General features: G+C 38.5%; 2 protein-coding genes across 4 annotated transcripts; both read left to right on the top strand.

Annotated features, from left to right (window-relative positions):
* The first annotated feature begins 677 nt into the window (after positions 1-677).
* dnajb9a (DnaJ heat shock protein family (Hsp40) member B9a) lies at positions 678-4501 on the top strand. 2 transcript variants are annotated; one of them, XM_061076620.1, is made up of 3 exons: positions 678-771; positions 1427-1657; positions 2193-4501. In XM_061076620.1, exons 2-3 carry the CDS (start codon positions 1441-1443, stop codon positions 2624-2626), a joined length of 651 nt encoding a protein of 216 aa, XP_060932603.1. In that variant the 5' UTR covers positions 678-771; positions 1427-1440; the 3' UTR covers positions 2627-4501. The 2 variants fall into 2 exon arrangements, with proteins under 2 accessions (XP_060932603.1, XP_060932602.1); XM_061076619.1 differs by having other exon boundaries at positions 678-813.
* Positions 4502-6029: 1528 nt separating this feature from the next.
* On the top strand, positions 6030-15984 carry LOC133008705 (dynamin-1-like protein). 2 transcript variants are annotated; one of them, XM_061075971.1, is made up of 19 exons: positions 6030-6218; positions 7927-8071; positions 9325-9371; positions 9850-9921; positions 10043-10129; positions 10545-10707; positions 10839-10959; positions 11072-11203; positions 11333-11539; positions 11636-11756; positions 11844-11999; positions 12588-12677; positions 12780-12872; positions 13143-13196; positions 13331-13399; positions 13973-14152; positions 14403-14512; positions 14646-14805; positions 15509-15984. In XM_061075971.1, exons 1-19 carry the CDS (start codon positions 6117-6119, stop codon positions 15563-15565), a joined length of 2166 nt encoding a protein of 721 aa, XP_060931954.1. In that variant the 5' UTR covers positions 6030-6116; the 3' UTR covers positions 15566-15984. The 2 variants fall into 2 exon arrangements, with proteins under 2 accessions (XP_060931954.1, XP_060931955.1); XM_061075972.1 differs by lacking the exon at positions 13331-13399.
* Positions 15985-16929: the final 945 nt, after the last annotated feature.

Genomic DNA, 16929 nt, shown 5'->3' with positions numbered 1-16929 from the left:
CTCAAATTCTTAATTTTCAATGGGCGTGGTAAAACGGCTCAACGGTGCCCCCAGAGACCCATTGAACGCGTTCACGTTGACCGATCTTCACAAAAATCGATACACAGGTGTATCATGACCAGACAAACAAAAAAGTCTACAGGTGCAATTTGTCCATCTTCTTCCTGTGCTTAGTTTCTCATGGGAATGAGCAGGCAATCCAATCCTTAATGTTAATATATATATATAGTTTGGCAGGACCTATTCATCTTACACTTTGTAAATTTAAAAACAGAAAAAACAAAAAGCACGAATCTACAACAACAACAAATCCCTGGATCTTTGCTGCTTAATTTCCAAGAAGTCTGCTACTGCTTGTTTCCATGTGATGTCCTGAGGCTGCCCCCTGCTGGCTGCTGAGTTACTCTGCTGCTCTTGCTTGGTTTGTGCAGCTTGTGATTAACTAAAGTTGTCCATAAAAAAAATCTTTAATATCCTTCAAGGGCAATTCGATGTACAGACAGACAGCAGACAGACAGACACACACAACACACAAAATACTAGAGAGTAGGGGAGGCTGCAGAAGATGACAGAGAGGACTATAAGTATTACCTGTGTTCACCGACAGATGGCAGAAATACATCAACAGACATTGCTTACCCTGATACAAGGAGGAGATCGAAGAAGAAGACATGGAAACGATGCTGCTGCTGCTGCTAACTAGCGTCTCACGATGAGCACCTCAAGTTCCCAGCGTCATGTTTAACTCTGGTTGAACAGCTCATAGACATTGTGAGTGCAACACAACCAGCTCTCCTGTCAAACCTGGCATAGGTAGGTGATAGAAGAAAGGAGCATGTTTGAGCTGCAGCTGTTAGCCACCGTCAGAGATGATGTCATGGCAGAGCATAACGTTAGCATCGAGATCTGGGGACCCCAGTAAGAGCAAGCTCAAATTCCTCAAAATGCCTTTATTATAGTTTGGAGTTAACTGCCTTTGATGCCACACGGTTTGGAGTTAACTACCTTTGTTGCCACACTGTTTGTTCGTAATTATAAACAAACAGTGTTTTATTATTACATATATATAACTATATACTGGTTTATGAAAGTTTCTTAGATAGTGTTAGTTAGGTCTGGGAGAGCAGTTGGACTCAAAATAAATCAGGAAAAGCTCCACATCTGTCAGCTCCATTTGCATGATCTTGTGTCTATGTATAGGTAAGAACTCCAAGACTGTATTCCGATTATCAGTTAGTTCTTTGGCACCTCAAAAATTGAAAAATGCCAAATCAAAAGCTGAATTAAACATCTACAGTATTCTACTTCTAAGGCAGCCACAGACTAAGGTGCATTGTTGCTCTCCAGCCAATTAACACTCATAAGCTTTGTTGCATTCATCTAAAATGTACTCTGTGACAGATTCAAACTTTTCTCTTTTCTCCAGGTGACATCAGAGCCATGGCAGCTTCACAGTCTGCCCTAACATTTGCAGTGTGCATCCTCATGATAACAGAGATCATACTTGCCAAGAAGGACTACTATGATATACTGGGAGTGCCCAAAGACGCCACTGAGAGACAGATAAAAAAGGCCTTCCACAGGCTTGCAATGAAATATCACCCCGATAAGAACAAGCACCCGGATGCGGAAGTGACATTTAGGGAGATTGCTGAAGGTACAGTTGCTGAAGATGAATTGTTTACCCTTATCAGTATCAGAACCTCTGCTTTGTTGGCCAAGTATATGTACATGTACAAGAAATGTAATTCTAGTTTTGCACTGTTCTCAATGTTCTTACATAGAAATAGACATACAGCTAGAGGATAACAACAACAACAACAAAAACAACAGAAATGAACCAATGATTTAAAGAATGGTACAAAAGTACTTAAACTATAGTGGTGAATGGTCCGGATGGTACGGAACAATAGACTGTGTAAAGAAAGAGAATATGCAGCACATTGGAAACACTAATGACCAACAGCAGCAGCAAGTACACATTATGAGAGTTTGTACACAACTCAACTGGTTCTAACATATATTGTCCACCATGCAAATTCAAATATTGATTTATCTGTTTCAATTTCAATTCAGAGTTTGATGTTTGGGCTTCCGTCAAGCCTTTGTCATTGTAGCCAAACCTTCATATCAGATACAGTGCTAAAGGTCTCCGCTCTTGACTAAATATTTTCTCCCTTTCTCACGTGCAGCTTATGAAACTTTATCAGATGAGACCAGAAGAAGAGAATATAACCCGTTTGGCGACACCTCTGCCTACTTCACCGGGGAGACCCGACGCAGACACAGAGAGGGAGCCCAGCAGCCTTTCAGCTTTGATGACATATTCAAAGACTCTGACATATACAGCCAGAACAGACACGCCCGTCACCGAAGACACTTTGATGAACACTCCAGGTCCAACAAGGAGTCCCACAGCAGACACAAGAGACCCTCTCAAGGAGGCTTTGGAGCAGGAGGTATCTTTGATGACATGTTTGAAGACATAGAGAGAATGTTTACTTTTGACAGACACAACAAGCAGTCGGAAAACCGGTTTCATGGTGCATCAAAACAACATTGCAGAACAGTGACGCAACGCAGAGGAAACATGGTGACCACGTACACAGACTGCACTGCACCTTGAGATACAAAGTATAAGTGATTCATGACTTAAAATTGCCTTAAGGGAATGCAATACTGTTGCATTGATTAGGTCACTGAAAGCCACTTGGTTCAGGTACTGTGAAATCTGAACTGTGACGTTTGAACTGACGCTCAGGCGAAGAATGACAAGCTACACAGTTTAACAAGCTTTGGTCCAAATTTAAATAAGCTTCCTTTTACGTCAGGCTATTTCCTTTGTGCCCTTGAACTTTGAAATGATTGTAGTACTTTTTCAGTTCTTGTTGAAGTCAAGCATCTTCTTTTGATAGTTGAACTTCAAAACATTGTTAATTTTACTGTTTTAATACATAAAACAGTCCAGGTGCACAAACATGTGTGTTGTTCTCACGTAGTTCACCCACCACTCAGTTTTTGTAGAGTTTTAGGTTTCTTTTGTTTAGGTTCTGCTATTGTAAGTCTCAAATCACAGCTGAGGGCAGAGACAATAGCTTCTAGCAGAATTTTGCTTATGGTTGTGAAATGGGGAGCAATGTCAACAACAACCTGGGACCCTGCACATGTTGCTGTGTTCAGTCTGTGTTTTAGGATTTGTTCTACATCTTTTACTCAAGAGGACCAGTCTAACTTTTGAACACCATGTATTATTATGTAATTATAAAGAATTATAAATATCCCCAAATCGTAAGATATAATTAGGGAAGAGATGTACTGTATACAGAAATGTAGGAGAATTTAGTGGATATGGCTCAGACAGACCTGCAATTCAATTCAAAGTGTGAAGCTTCAAATGTTGTATTTTGGAGAAACATTTTTAGCGAGTTTTAAAAGCAACTTGAATGTAATATTTGAGACCAATGTGTTGGACTATACTAGCGAAGCGCTGTCTATAATTTTCAATGTAACACAAGCTGAAAGTAAAGAACCACAAACCGCAAATTTCATTCAAATTCTGCCTGGTTATTAATTCTTGTTAGCCTGCATTAATTGCTAAACTCCATCTGTTGAATAATGGAAATATTATGCACATCTTGCAAAAAACAAAAAACCTTTTGATGGGTGGTGGAGAAACAAAACATCACAAAACGTCTGAAAAACTGAAAATGTCCACACCTCAAGTTCCTGTTCAAGGATTTATTAGATTTATTTGCCACTATAAATCCTCCATCTCCATATGTTGTCATTATTTTTCAAAGTACTTCTCTGTCACATTATGAGGGTTTAGTTGTTGTTTGATAGAACAACAACATATAATGTGGCCTCTGCTGAGCTCTGTTGTCGTATAACTATTCATTTTACTAAGGCCACCTTTAGTACACTAAAGTCAAAGGTTTAATTTAACTACATTTAACTTAACCTGCTCTTTACTTTTAAAATTTGAGATATTTTTATGGATTTACATTTTGGATTTCGTGAAACTTAACCACAACTCCTAAAATGTAGGTATTGAGCCACTTAAACTGTAAGCCAGAGTATGAACTTTGGGTTTTGGGACTCATATTTCTATTAATCAGCAGATTTTGTCTTTTCAAAAAAGTTTAAGACTGCAGTGTTGAATACATGTATGTTACATACATACATAATATTTTGCAGTGTAAAATATGAATGTTTAGATTAAGATCAAGTGTTAAGAACGCTGCAGTGCAAAGCTGACGAAATACTTATAAACAGTATATGTGCTAAAATGAATTGATGCTCTGCACATGATGAAACATTCAATACATTCACATTTCCCAACACTTGTGTTACCTCATTCACGGAACTTGCTCCTTTGACATTGTGCTGTGCAATATTTATTTCTTATATTCATATCGTTGTTGTAAAATGTCCAATAGCACTTTACAGTTCCAGTTTTATGTTTGTTTTTCAAAGAATGTGATTCTAGAAATAAAATGTAGAGAACAAATTGAGATTCCTTCCTGTGTCTTTTGTTACCAGAGAATGAGAATGATGTTCTTGTTCATATTATGGAGGAAGGGAATCCGTCATTGATACCAACCTGAGAAAGACACTGACATTGGACAGAGAATGACCACAAAGCAGATATAAGCAGAGCTGGCTGCACACAGAGGACAGGCTGTTCTGTCAAGGTAATGAAGGAACTGGAGAGACAGAGTTCTGCTTTTGATCAATGTAAAACAGTATAGAAACACTAGGGAGCAATTCTTCCTAAAATTTCAAAATAATGCCCCAGATTCCAAAGGTTGACACAAAGGGAGAAATTACAATTCATACAGGGAGAAATAAGAATATTTTTTTTTATAGAATGTTTTAGCTACCAAATATGTCCCGAGTTGTCACAACAACAGACACAAACAGTTGGACACAGATATCTTTAAATATATATTATAATATTATCAAGTTAGTGGCACCATCCCCATCTGTCATTTGTTTATTTTTATTTTTATATTTGCTATTTTGTTATAGCTTGATTACCTGTATTACTTATTCTGATTATTTTATTGCCCACTAAAATGTTCCAGAATGAAACCTTGACTCAAATGAACCTTATTTATGGACTCTCCATGGACAATTGCAAAGATGACTATCTGGTTAATATCATTCTGATCCTGGGAAAATGTCATTGTTCACAAATTCACGTACATTGTAACAAAACTGAGATCTAATGTATTTAATAATGAAATTCTCTCTCTTACCAAAACAACTCAGGAAGAAGAAAAATGCAATGGACTTACAAAATAATATGATTTATTTAACAAACATAGACATTTTAGTTTTTTATTTGCGCTGAATTGATTTCTTATGCCTTAAAATATTTGTTGTGTGTCCCGCTGATCATTTATCGAAACAGCTGCACCTGATCCTTGTTTGTTATACAGTATCTTCATATAACTGCCATATGGCTTCTCAATTTAAAAAAGGTTAAATGTAAAAAAGATTTCCTTATTGCATTATTTTATCCTTCTATCTATTATTGTTGTTTTACATTTTTATTGTTGATATGGTTCGTGGATTGTCTTTAATATTGTATTTGTATTGATTTGTAAATCATATAAAGCTAACTTGATTTACTTTAATTTAATCAACAAAAGCCTAAAATGTAAATCAATGTACGGGTGGTAATGAGTTTATTTTCTTTCTTTCGGGTGTGTGTGTGTAATGAATATAATGAAAGGTCAAACTGGTTTTTAGCCACACCCAAATATGTAGCGTACTCATTTCATTCATGGGATTAACATATAAATATTTTGGTACTCACCATAGTTACTGTTGCCGTTGAGGAAATATATATATATATATGGATTTCTATTGATTCAACACCGGTATGACGTCATCTGTAAGAAATGTAGTTCACTAAAGGTCGAACCCGGAACACTGAGCACTTGACCTTGACCCTGACTCTGGCGGGACTCAAACTCCCAGAATGCATTTCGGAGCAACTGTGTGCGCAGTTGTCTGAAGCCCCGGAGAGAGACGCCAGCTTGTAGCCGAGGGACATTGAATGACTTTGTCCCCGTGTGTGTGTCAGGGTGAAGACAGCAGCGGAGCTCATGGAGCCTCTAATACCTGTCATCAACAAACTGCAGGATGTGTTCAACACGGTGGGCGCGGACATCATTCAACTGCCGCAGATAGTTGTTGTGGGAACTCAGGTGAGTAACGTCACTCCGCTCAGAGGTTAGCATCCACGTTAGCCTGCGTCACTTGCTGCCCAGGCTCCTTTCATCCTCACAGCGCTGTTTTTGTGTCAGTTTCTCACAGGGACCGTAGATATGAACACTCAGGCTGACTGAACTTACACTTGACATGTGTATGCTCGTCAATATGTCCTGGTTAGCTAGCTCCAACGTTAGCATCAGCTACATGTGAGCACACAGATCGTCACAGTTCTCTTAGAGATCACGCTCTGAGAAATAAAGCGAAAGTCAGATTTATTATGTAACTGGGAGGCTACTGGGGATTTCCTTATCAATTCATATGGTGATCAGTTAGTCGGTCAAACGTGACAATATTGTCAAGACATTTTTTGTTGTCCAGAATGTGATCTCTTCAAGTTTAGTATTTGAACTTGTTTTATTCGACCAAAAGCTCAGAAAGACCCTAGACTCAACTAATTAAAGATTTAGTTTATAACCATGTATTTTATTCTATTTTGTGTTTATCTGGCCCCTGAAAAATAAACACATCCCTCTCCTCATATTATTAGCATGACCAAGCATCTGTCTGTAACCTTGGTTTGGTTTATTTTAGACATCTTATCCATTCATGCACACATTCCAATAACTTTCACTAAGTTGACAGTTTATTAAGAACCTCAAATTAGAGCTGCAACAAATATCAATACGTTTATTGATTATCGGCTGTTTTTTTCTGACTCAAACAGTTCAAACAGTTCAAGCTTTTCTAATTTGCTGCTTTTTGTTGTCATTATCATTAAACTTTGGACTATTGGCCATAAACAAGTTAGTGTTTAAATTAATCAGCTCTTGCATCAATAATTAATTAAATTGTTAGTTGCCGACCTACATCTAAATAAAACAAATAAACAGCCCTGCTGTGAATCTTACCATGAAGCTTAAAATGATCAGGTTTTGTTGATGCTGTTTTATTAAATTATATTTAATCTACTTGTCGTTCTATGAATACATCTCTCAGCAAACCACTAATGACTACAACTTGAATCAACGCCTTCCCTAGTCTAATACAGTTTTACTCTGACCACCTTACTATCCTAATTGGTTTAAAGAAGCGGGTTTTGTCCAACATGTTTACTTCTACTGGTCGACTAATTGGATGTGATTGTCTCAGACTGTTTGGCAACCATCTGAGGATTTTACTCTTGAGACAGAACAACTTTTCAAATCCTTAATTTGCTATGTTTGATCTTGCCAGGACTCCACAAAGGTCCTGCAATGACCTTTAGTTTAGAACTGAAACTGTCGTTTCGAGCCCTCCTTCCCTAATGAGGAATTTTTGGTCCAGTTCATTAAAGCAGACTCTGCCAGTCAAGCGAGTTATTTCAGTTCACCAGATCTCATTAGAGGTTACTGTTAATGATGATCAAGAAAAGGCCGCCTAGTGGCACCAAGTGGTTGTGTGGATAGATACAGTACAGGTAAGTTGAAGCAACCATTAGGTTTGTTATGACAGGTATGTGACATTCAGCACTTCAGCCAACTTCTTATGCTATCCAAAAGTAATACCACCTAACAGGGAGCTAAATTTGGACTCCAGACTCGGGCAGCTCCTGGAAATCTTTGTGCAGTATCTCCAGTCTCATTCTGAGTGCAGATTTCTCTCCTCAGTGTTGAGTCTCCTCTTTGTTTATGCTAATGATGTTGTTGTCTTTATCGTCCACAGAGCAGTGGAAAGAGTTCTGTTTTAGAGAGCCTGGTTGGTAGGGACATCCTTCCTCGTGGCACTGGCATCGTCACACGCCGGCCCCTCATCCTACAGCTGGTGCACATTGATCCAGAGGACCGCAGGAAAACCAACGAAGAAAATGGTATCATCACCGTGACCTCTTCTTCTTCTGCCTCTTTGGGGTTGTTTGGTTTTCATGGAATTAAGTGTTAATTTGATGAATAGTCAGTATGCATACAGAGGGGTTTTTATTTCAGCACTCATCCGAACATGTGGCATTTAACTGATTTAAAGTGAGTGTAAATCCACAATAAATCAAATAAATGCATGTGGATGTGAATGTTATGATATGAATCACACAAGTAGCTTTGTAAATTTAGCAGATGCTGAGTTCTAAAGATTTATATTGAAGCTAAATCTTTGACCACACACTACCACAGTGCAGTAAGCATCACTTTAATTTTGCAGTAAGTAAAGATGATTTAGTCCTACCTACTTTATCAACTGCCTGGTTGACACTAACCTATTTGTTAGTTATATATTGTATACATTATCTAAATCTGCAGACTTAACTAGTCACTAGAGCTGTCATGTAAATGATTACCTCGTTAATATTGTGGAGTAGAAGTATAGTATAGTGCCGCAAAACAGAGAGGTACTAAAGTGAAGTGCAAATATCTTGATAATAGTACCACTGCTAAACATTTGCATAATCACAAACCACCGTTTGAAAATGTGTTATGAAAGGAAAGGCTCTTTAATTCAGAGTGAGAACTGATATCTTCCACTTCTGACTGAAATGAACCAGGGAGTAAAATTGGTCACTATTTTCTGCATAGATTTAGAGTCTTTCTGAGGAGCAGGTAGTGTCAGTGTGTCTCTGCACTGACACAGAGAGCCATGCAGGAGCTGCAGATAGCCAGGCTAACCCTTTTGTCTCCTGTCGTCTCTCTTTAACCACAGAGTCTAAGAAAAATGGACGCCTTTACAGAGGTCTCCTTTTCTTGTTCTATTTCCTGTTGTGTTTTGTATCTTACATAAGAACGACCTCCCCTCCTTCTATTTTGCCCATTCTTCCCAATCCTGGCTTGTATTTGTGCAGCTCTTCCATAGCTGCCAAACAAGGTGGTTTCACTCACCAGGTCTCTGCTTCCTAAAATGCACATCCTTTGTTGCTTTTGGCCATAATTTGCTTCCATTACTGTGGTGTGAGAACAACAGTTGTTTTTCTAAACTCTTCAGCTGTGGCTCTTTGGCAGAAGAGTTTTTCTGTCCTTTCCTTGTCAACAGAGAAATCCCTCCCATGAGACATTTAACAGATATCTAGTAAAAATAGTAATTGATGTAAAGGCTCCATCTGTCATCTTTAACTAAAAAATCTGTCCTCCTCTGCAGCCATTGAAGGAGAGGAATGGGGAAAATTCTTACACACCAAAAACAAGGTAAGGGCAATAAACAGTCAATGAAGTATTTCATTGCAATTGTACTGACTATAGCAATATCTAATATTTAATAACTTGGATCTGATCACAAAATACCCTAATTTTGATTTGCTGTTGAGAGCTACAGTGATTTTGCAGTTAAGTTTCCAACAGCAAAAACTAATCTCACATATAATCTCTAGCTCTGCAGGCCTTCTCACAGTTAGAATATTCATATGACTGTCGGGGAAAAGTCTTCCAAGGTTATTCTGTGTCTCTTGAGCTCCACATAGTTCTTCATGTTTATACAAAGAAACCATTATGATGTGCTGATGGCCTCATGACATTCAGCAGGGCACCTCAGTAAAAGTTTCTTTGTTTATTTTGTTATTCTATGTGTTATATCTATGTTATTAGGATAGTGTAAACTACTGCTTACAATGATATTGTTGCCAACATGTCAGAGTCCATGCTTTTCACAGTTTAATTGTTATTTCAGATCTACACCGATTTCGAGGAGATCAGGAGCGAAATTGAAGCAGAAACTGAAAGAATTTCTGGGAATAACAAAGTAAGATAATCCAACATATTATGAGGAATTATAGCAATGGAGAAAACAGATGATATCAATTGTCAGCTTTGAACTGAGATTTTGGTTTCGAGCAATATCAGTCTGTTTTTTCTGTCCCCAGGGTGTTAGTGATGAATCGATTCACTTGAAAATCTTCTCACCACATGTAGTGAACCTCACATTAGTGGATCTTCCTGGCATTACAAAGGTGAGATATTCGATATCTCTTTTGCTTCCCAATGTCCAAACCTGTTTAAATTATGAACTGTACATGATGCTGCACATTAAGTCATGCAGTGTATCTGCAGATTTTGAAAAGTCTTCGGTTTTCTCAAAAATACTTTAGAAGCTATTAAATAGTCTTGAGTAACATTTATAATGGTCTCGAATATTTTTCTTACCTGCCGCAGTATGACTAGTTATAATTTTTAGAACCAGGCTTATTGTGTTGTTATTATAACTGTTAGCCACAGTATCTGGGAAGCTTGATTAATTGTGTATTACTAAGTATTATTGTTAAAAATATCTTATAAACACCTGTATAAACCATTGTATGACTGGTTGGGCCTAGTTTTGCATTATGTGTTACCCAGTATAAACTCAGTGTGTTTTATTTGAAACAGTTGCCTGTGGGAGACCAGCCCGTAGACATCGAGTTCCAGATAAAAGAACTGATAATCAAGTATATTTCAAACCCCAACTCCATCATCCTGGCCGTGACTGCTGCCAACACAGACTTGGCGACGTCAGAGGCTCTTAAAGTGGCCCGCGATGTTGACCCTGATGGTATGTCCATTGCTTTTTTCTCTTTTCATTTTACTCCTATTTTATTTTATTTCCTTTTAGTCATGTACAGATTTTCTGCCCCATCACAGCAGTGTTTTTGTAGCCAGGTGTGTCTGTGTGTGTGTGGTTAGGTAGGAGGACGCTAGCTGTGGTGACCAAGCTGGATCTGATGGATGCTGGTACAGATGCTATGGACATATTGATGGGCAGAGTCATTCCTGTCAAACTGGGCATTGTTGGTGTAGTCAACAGGTAACATGTCATGTTCACCCCCTTATATCAGTCTGAATTCAGGCACCGGTGACAAAAACTTTAACAGAAAGTCTGACACCTTTTTAATGAGTATTTTTGTTGTATGTTTTAGGAGTCAGTTAGATATCAATCAGAGGAAGTGTGTGGCAGATGCGATCCGTGATGAATATGCCTTCCTACAAAAGAAGTACCCCTCCCTCACAAACAGAAACGGAACCAAATATCTGGCCCGAACGTTGAACAGGTAAGGAGTTGGTATTTATGTATTAGTTTGACCTTATAATGAAATACATTTTATGGTAAATCTACAAATATTGATTCCAATAATCTCACAAAATAAAGATAAAATGTTCACCTTTTTGTAATGTTACAGGTTACTGATGCACCACATCAGAGACTGTCTTCCTGAGCTGAAGACGAGGATCAACGTGCTGTCAGCTCAGTACCAGTCTTTACTCAACAGCTACGGTGAACCCGTTGATGACAAGAACTCCACGTTGCTGCAGCTCATCACCAAGTTTGCTGCAGAGTACTGTCACACCATAGAGGGCACGGCCAAGTACATTGAGACAACTGAACTGTGAGTACTGAACTGCAAATACCTAGCACTACTAGGAATTGCTCACTCCTGACAAATTCTGCTTGTATGTTTATAGCAATTTACTCTTTATTCCAGATGTGGTGGAGCAAGAATCTGTTACATATTTCATGAGACGTTTGGTCGCACGTTGGAGTCAGTAGACCCTCTGGGCGGGCTGTCCACCATTGACGTACTCACAGCAATCAGAAATGCAACGGTAGATTTTTGCCTCCTCTCCAACTCAAAATTTGTATTTTAAATGACACCCTTTTTTCCGACTGAAGGTTTCACTGTGCTTGTACAGGGCCCCAGGCCTGCTTTGTTCGTGCCTGAGGTTTCCTTTGAGCTGCTAGTGAAGCGGCAGGTCAAGCGTCTAGAGGAGCCCAGTCTTCGCTGCGTGGAGCTGGTTCACGAGGAGATGCAGAGGATCATCCAACACTGCAGCAACTACAGCACACAGGTGAGCTCACATATACACATACACATAGAGCTCAAAACTAAGGCTACACCCTTACTAATACATTTTAGTTTAAAAACCGCCTGTATCAGTTATAATATCTCTCCATACTAACAACCCGAGAATATATATTGCATGACCATTTACGTACACTGGTCATGTGCATGCTGATGGAAACAGGAAGCAGATTGTTTACTCTGCTGTTGGTTGCTTAGTTGTAGGAAATATTACAAGCAAGGAACATCAATGGTCAAAAGATTAGCTGACGAGGTGGATCTTTTACTGACATTAAGTGTTCAAGTTTTACATTCACCACTTGTAGTCTCGTCATGACTGAAAAAAAGCAACCACGTCTCTGCTTTTGCCCGTCCATACTGATATGTAGCCCCAGAGTTTTCAAAATAAAGCAGGGCTGGCAGCGTTTCCAAAGTTCACAGTTTTAGGCACTTGAAAACTCCAGAGCATAGAAACAGTGAGGAGTTTGAAAACTAAAGCAGTAGTGTGGTTGTAGCCTAAAGCGCAGTCATATGGTGTAAACACACAAAACTGCACCTTCTCATTAAAACTCTGGTGATTGTTTCTTCTTTGCAGGAGTTACTGAGGTTTCCAAAGCTCCACGATGCCATTGTAGAAGTGGTTACCGCATTACTAAGAAAGAGACTCCCTGTCACCAATGAAATGGTAAGGACCTGCTCACCATAAACACCACTGAGCAATTTTATAGGAAGTTCATTCGACACCATATATATATTTTTTTAATCAATGTTCTAAATGTCTTTTCAGGTTCATAACCTTGTTGCCATCGAGCTGGCCTATATCAACACTAAACACCCCGACTTCGCTGACGCCTGTGGCCTCATGAACAATAACATAGAAGTAAGAATTGAGCATCTACACATTAGATATATATACATAAAGAGCATTTAATAAATGGATTGTGTTATGTTTCTCAAATAGAATGTCAGGTTGATCAATTTAACTGTGAATTATCTTTCTCTGCATTGATCCTATTGTACATTTCAGCACCAGCACAGAACAAAAGAGTCAAAAGATTAAAAAAATAACAACTAATGGAACTGAAACATGTCAAACAAATGTTTTATTATAAACATTCTTTATTGATTTTCTTTCTCTGTATTTTTGTAGGAGCAGAGACGCAACAGAATGAGAGACCTGCCCTCTGCTGTCCCCAGAGACAAGGTACAGTCCGTCTCTGTGAGAGTCCCTGTTTTCTTGTAAAAAGCTTCAAATTATTTTCTGCACATTTGCATCAAGTCCAGTCTCCAACTTAAGAAACCAAGTTTTCGTCTCATTATGATGATATCTTTCTTTAGTCCCTTAAAGGCCCGGGTGGGCAGTCCCCCTCCCCCACTGAGCTCTTCTCTGAAGGCCAGGTCGCCAAGGTGTGTCCCGTTCACTCACTGCCTGCCCACATTTATCCTCTGCCCATCTCCAGGCCCTTCATGATGTTATTGATTCAGACATTTCTTATGAGTCCTTTAATATTTAACCAAACAAACCCCTGTTACAGGAATATTTGGTCTTTAATGTCCCGGCAATACAGTGAGGTCTAAGGGGGCAGTTTCTACCTTAACTGATCTAACCTCAGATTTTCACTCTTTTATTTAAATATAAAGACATTTTTTTCTCAATTGTCTTAATCATCTGCCATGGTCCATGTAACCAAAAATTGTAAATTATGATTGAAGACAATGGTTAAAAAAACGGTTAAAAATACAATGATTTTATTTGATTATTTACTAAACTTACTTTAAATAAGAATATAATAAGAAGGCTTATGGCATGAAACAAAATTGTTTTTTTGAAAATGAACATACACTTTCTCATATCTTTGCACAGTTTTCTTGTTGATGTAACTTCTTTAACTGACCTCCTTCTCACATGATATACCGCCAGTCCTTTTTAAGTCCCTGAGCAGGAGTCATCCTCACTCACCGTCTCTCTCCTCTCTGTAGGCGGTGGCTGGTGGCTCTCAGAGCAGTCAGAGTGTCAGCGATCAGACAGACAGCGGGATGGGGAACTGGAGGGGCATGTTGAAGAAGGGAGAGGAGTTTGCAGCTGGTGACAGACCAGCTGCCCTTTATCCACATCCTGCAATGCAACAAAAAGGCTATGCTGTCAACCTCCTAGATGTGGTGGGTCTCACACACACACAATTATAATATCAGACTGTTTCCAAACTCTTCTTAACAGAATAATGGAAAAAGTGGAATCATGTGCACTTTATATCATAGTTTTGAAAACATATTCTAACTTGGTGTATTCGGTTTTATTCATAAAAATAATGTATATTAAAAACTTCATTGCTCTACTGTTGTTTATGTTTAAATTTACCTGATCACATTCCACTTAGGGCACTAATAAGTGAATCATTTTAATTTTCAGCCTGTTCCAGTGTCCAGGAAGTTGTCGGCTCGAGAGCAGAGGGACTGTGAGGTTATCGAGAGACTCATCAAGTCATATTTTCTCATTGTACGGAAGAACATCCAGGACAGGTATGTGTTTAACTGTCCCTGCTTGTTAATTTTTTTTCCAACCCTGAGGCTGTTTTTGAAATTTAGACATGATCCGTCCCTTCTCATGTGTTCCACTGTCTCCTCCTTCTCTGCTGTTGTCGTTTGGCCTCAGTGTACCGAAGGCCGTGATGCACTTCCTGGTGAACCACGTGAAAGACTCCCTGCAGAGTGAACTGGTGGGTCAGTTATACAAGGCGGCTCTGCTGGACGACCTGCTGACGGAGTCTGAGGACATGGCACAGAGACGCAACGAGGCTGCCGACATGCTCAAGGTAACACATTTGTCAAGGGTCAGGGGGAAAGCCAGAGAATATCCACAATCAGTCACTCTCTCACACGAAGAAAGCACTTGTCACTATTGTTGTTTTAAAATGTGTGTGTTTCAAAAGGTTTTTAAAACAGAAGTTTACAATTTAAAATGAAATCAAATTAAATTACGAGAAGCTTAGGCATATATTTATTCTTAAACTCTAAAGTATAGGTTCACCATTTTACTATTGTCCTAAAACAATAGTCAGGTTCTCATTTAAAGTGGTTTTGTTTGTGTCATGTCATGGGAGAGCTTGTTTGGTTGAACGGTTGCACATGAAGAGACAATGAAGTCAATCAAATCTCCATAAAAAACACCACAAAACCAGAAGAAGATGTGTCAACTGGGTGAATGCATAATCCAAATTTTTTATGAAATGTTGCTTTTGTCAGCGTATAGGTTACCAGTTTGTTGTTTCCTGTTGCAAAAAAGTTCACATGGGCCTGAATACTGTTTTAAGACTGACTTGTGACTGACATGTCAGAGGAGCTGCCAATCAGGAGGAGCAATCTGTCCTCCTGAATATCACCCATACCCTGAATAAGTTCTCGCTAAAGTAGAAACACTTTTCCTCAGTGTTTACCCAGGATGTTTCCCTCTGGAATACAAATAACAGAGTTGATTAATTGACACCCTTTCCTCCTTTTTTCCATGGCTGTGTTCAGGCGTTGCAGAAAGCCAGCCAGGTCATAGCAGAGATCAGAGAAACCCACATGTGGTGAGGACGGCCTCTCTTCATCAGCTCCCTCGCTTCAACTCCTACAGACCCTCGTCCCTCACGGACCACCCGACCCTCCAGAACCCCTAGAATCTCCCATCACTTGAGGCTGCAGAAACGAACAACCTGAAAATGCACTGGTGTGGATATGTGTGTATCTAAACATAGTTTTAAGTAAGGACTTGAAATTTAAAGAACGGCAGCACTTATCACCATCACTTGCTTCTGTCCTAGAGTTTTATATTTTTCTTATGTAACGGAAATGATGAATATACAGAGAATGTTATACATCACCACTATGTGGAGCCTCGCTGAGGAAGGACTGCTCTGAATGTAGATTTGAATTAAAGCTAGAAATGATAACACGTGCTGTAGACGCTATTTATCATGTTACTTCTTTCATTAAAAATGTGCCCACTGCTATTTTTTCCAAAGAAATGAACTTAATGAAATATTGTCATTGTAAAAAAAGCATTGACCATAAAGCAACAAATACCATTTTCCTACATTCATGTTTCCTGGTAATAGCGGTATTATTTTTATGCAGCCCTGGAACAGTCCAGTTTTGAACCACATTTGGACACTTGTGTAGATGTGGTGATTATTTTTGTCATTTAAAAAAATGCAATTGGTGAAAAATTTCTAAACTGATTATCAGAATAGTGAACTGTAGTTTTTTTGTTGATTCCTCAAAGATTTCCATGAAATGTTACTCGTTGCTTTTACAATATGATTAGGCATCAAGGATACATAGTCCCACCCTCCACACGTGATTGTAGCACCCTATGGCCACCCAGTCTATTTTTAGACAGCTGCACACACGCACACATAAACAAACACAAACACCCTGCAGGTATTTTCATGACCTGTAAAAGTGTCGTATAACCAAGCTTTGGTGAAAAAGACGTGGAGCAACATTTTTCCCCTGATTTGATAAAAAAAAGGCAACAGAGCTGTAACAATTTTGTTCTTTATTGCTGAAACAAGCACAAACAATAACTTCAAACATACAATACTGCATGAGACTCACAATGCATTTTGGCAGATACAACTAATATATTATAGACTTTAAATTACAGAAACATGAAGAAACTAGTTTAGTTTTAGTAATTGATAATACTCATAAATAAAGGACTTTTAATCACAGGAAATATTTGTAAATAAACTAGTTTAGTTTTTAATAATTTATAATACTTATAAATGATAAATTGTATTATAGAGACTTTAAAACATTTATGAAGAAATTAGTTCAGCTTTAATAATGAATAATATAAATAAATAAAATACTTTGAATAACAGGAAACATTTATAAAGAAACTGCTTTAGTTTGAAAAGAGTTTCCAGAACTTTCCACAGTTTCATGTGATG

This window comes from Limanda limanda, chromosome 8 (assembly GCF_963576545.1).
Source record: "Limanda limanda chromosome 8, fLimLim1.1, whole genome shotgun sequence".
NCBI lineage: Eukaryota > Metazoa > Chordata > Actinopteri > Pleuronectiformes > Pleuronectidae > Limanda > Limanda limanda.
Note: the sequence above shows the minus strand (reverse complement) of the source record. Positions and strands in the feature narration are given on the sequence as shown.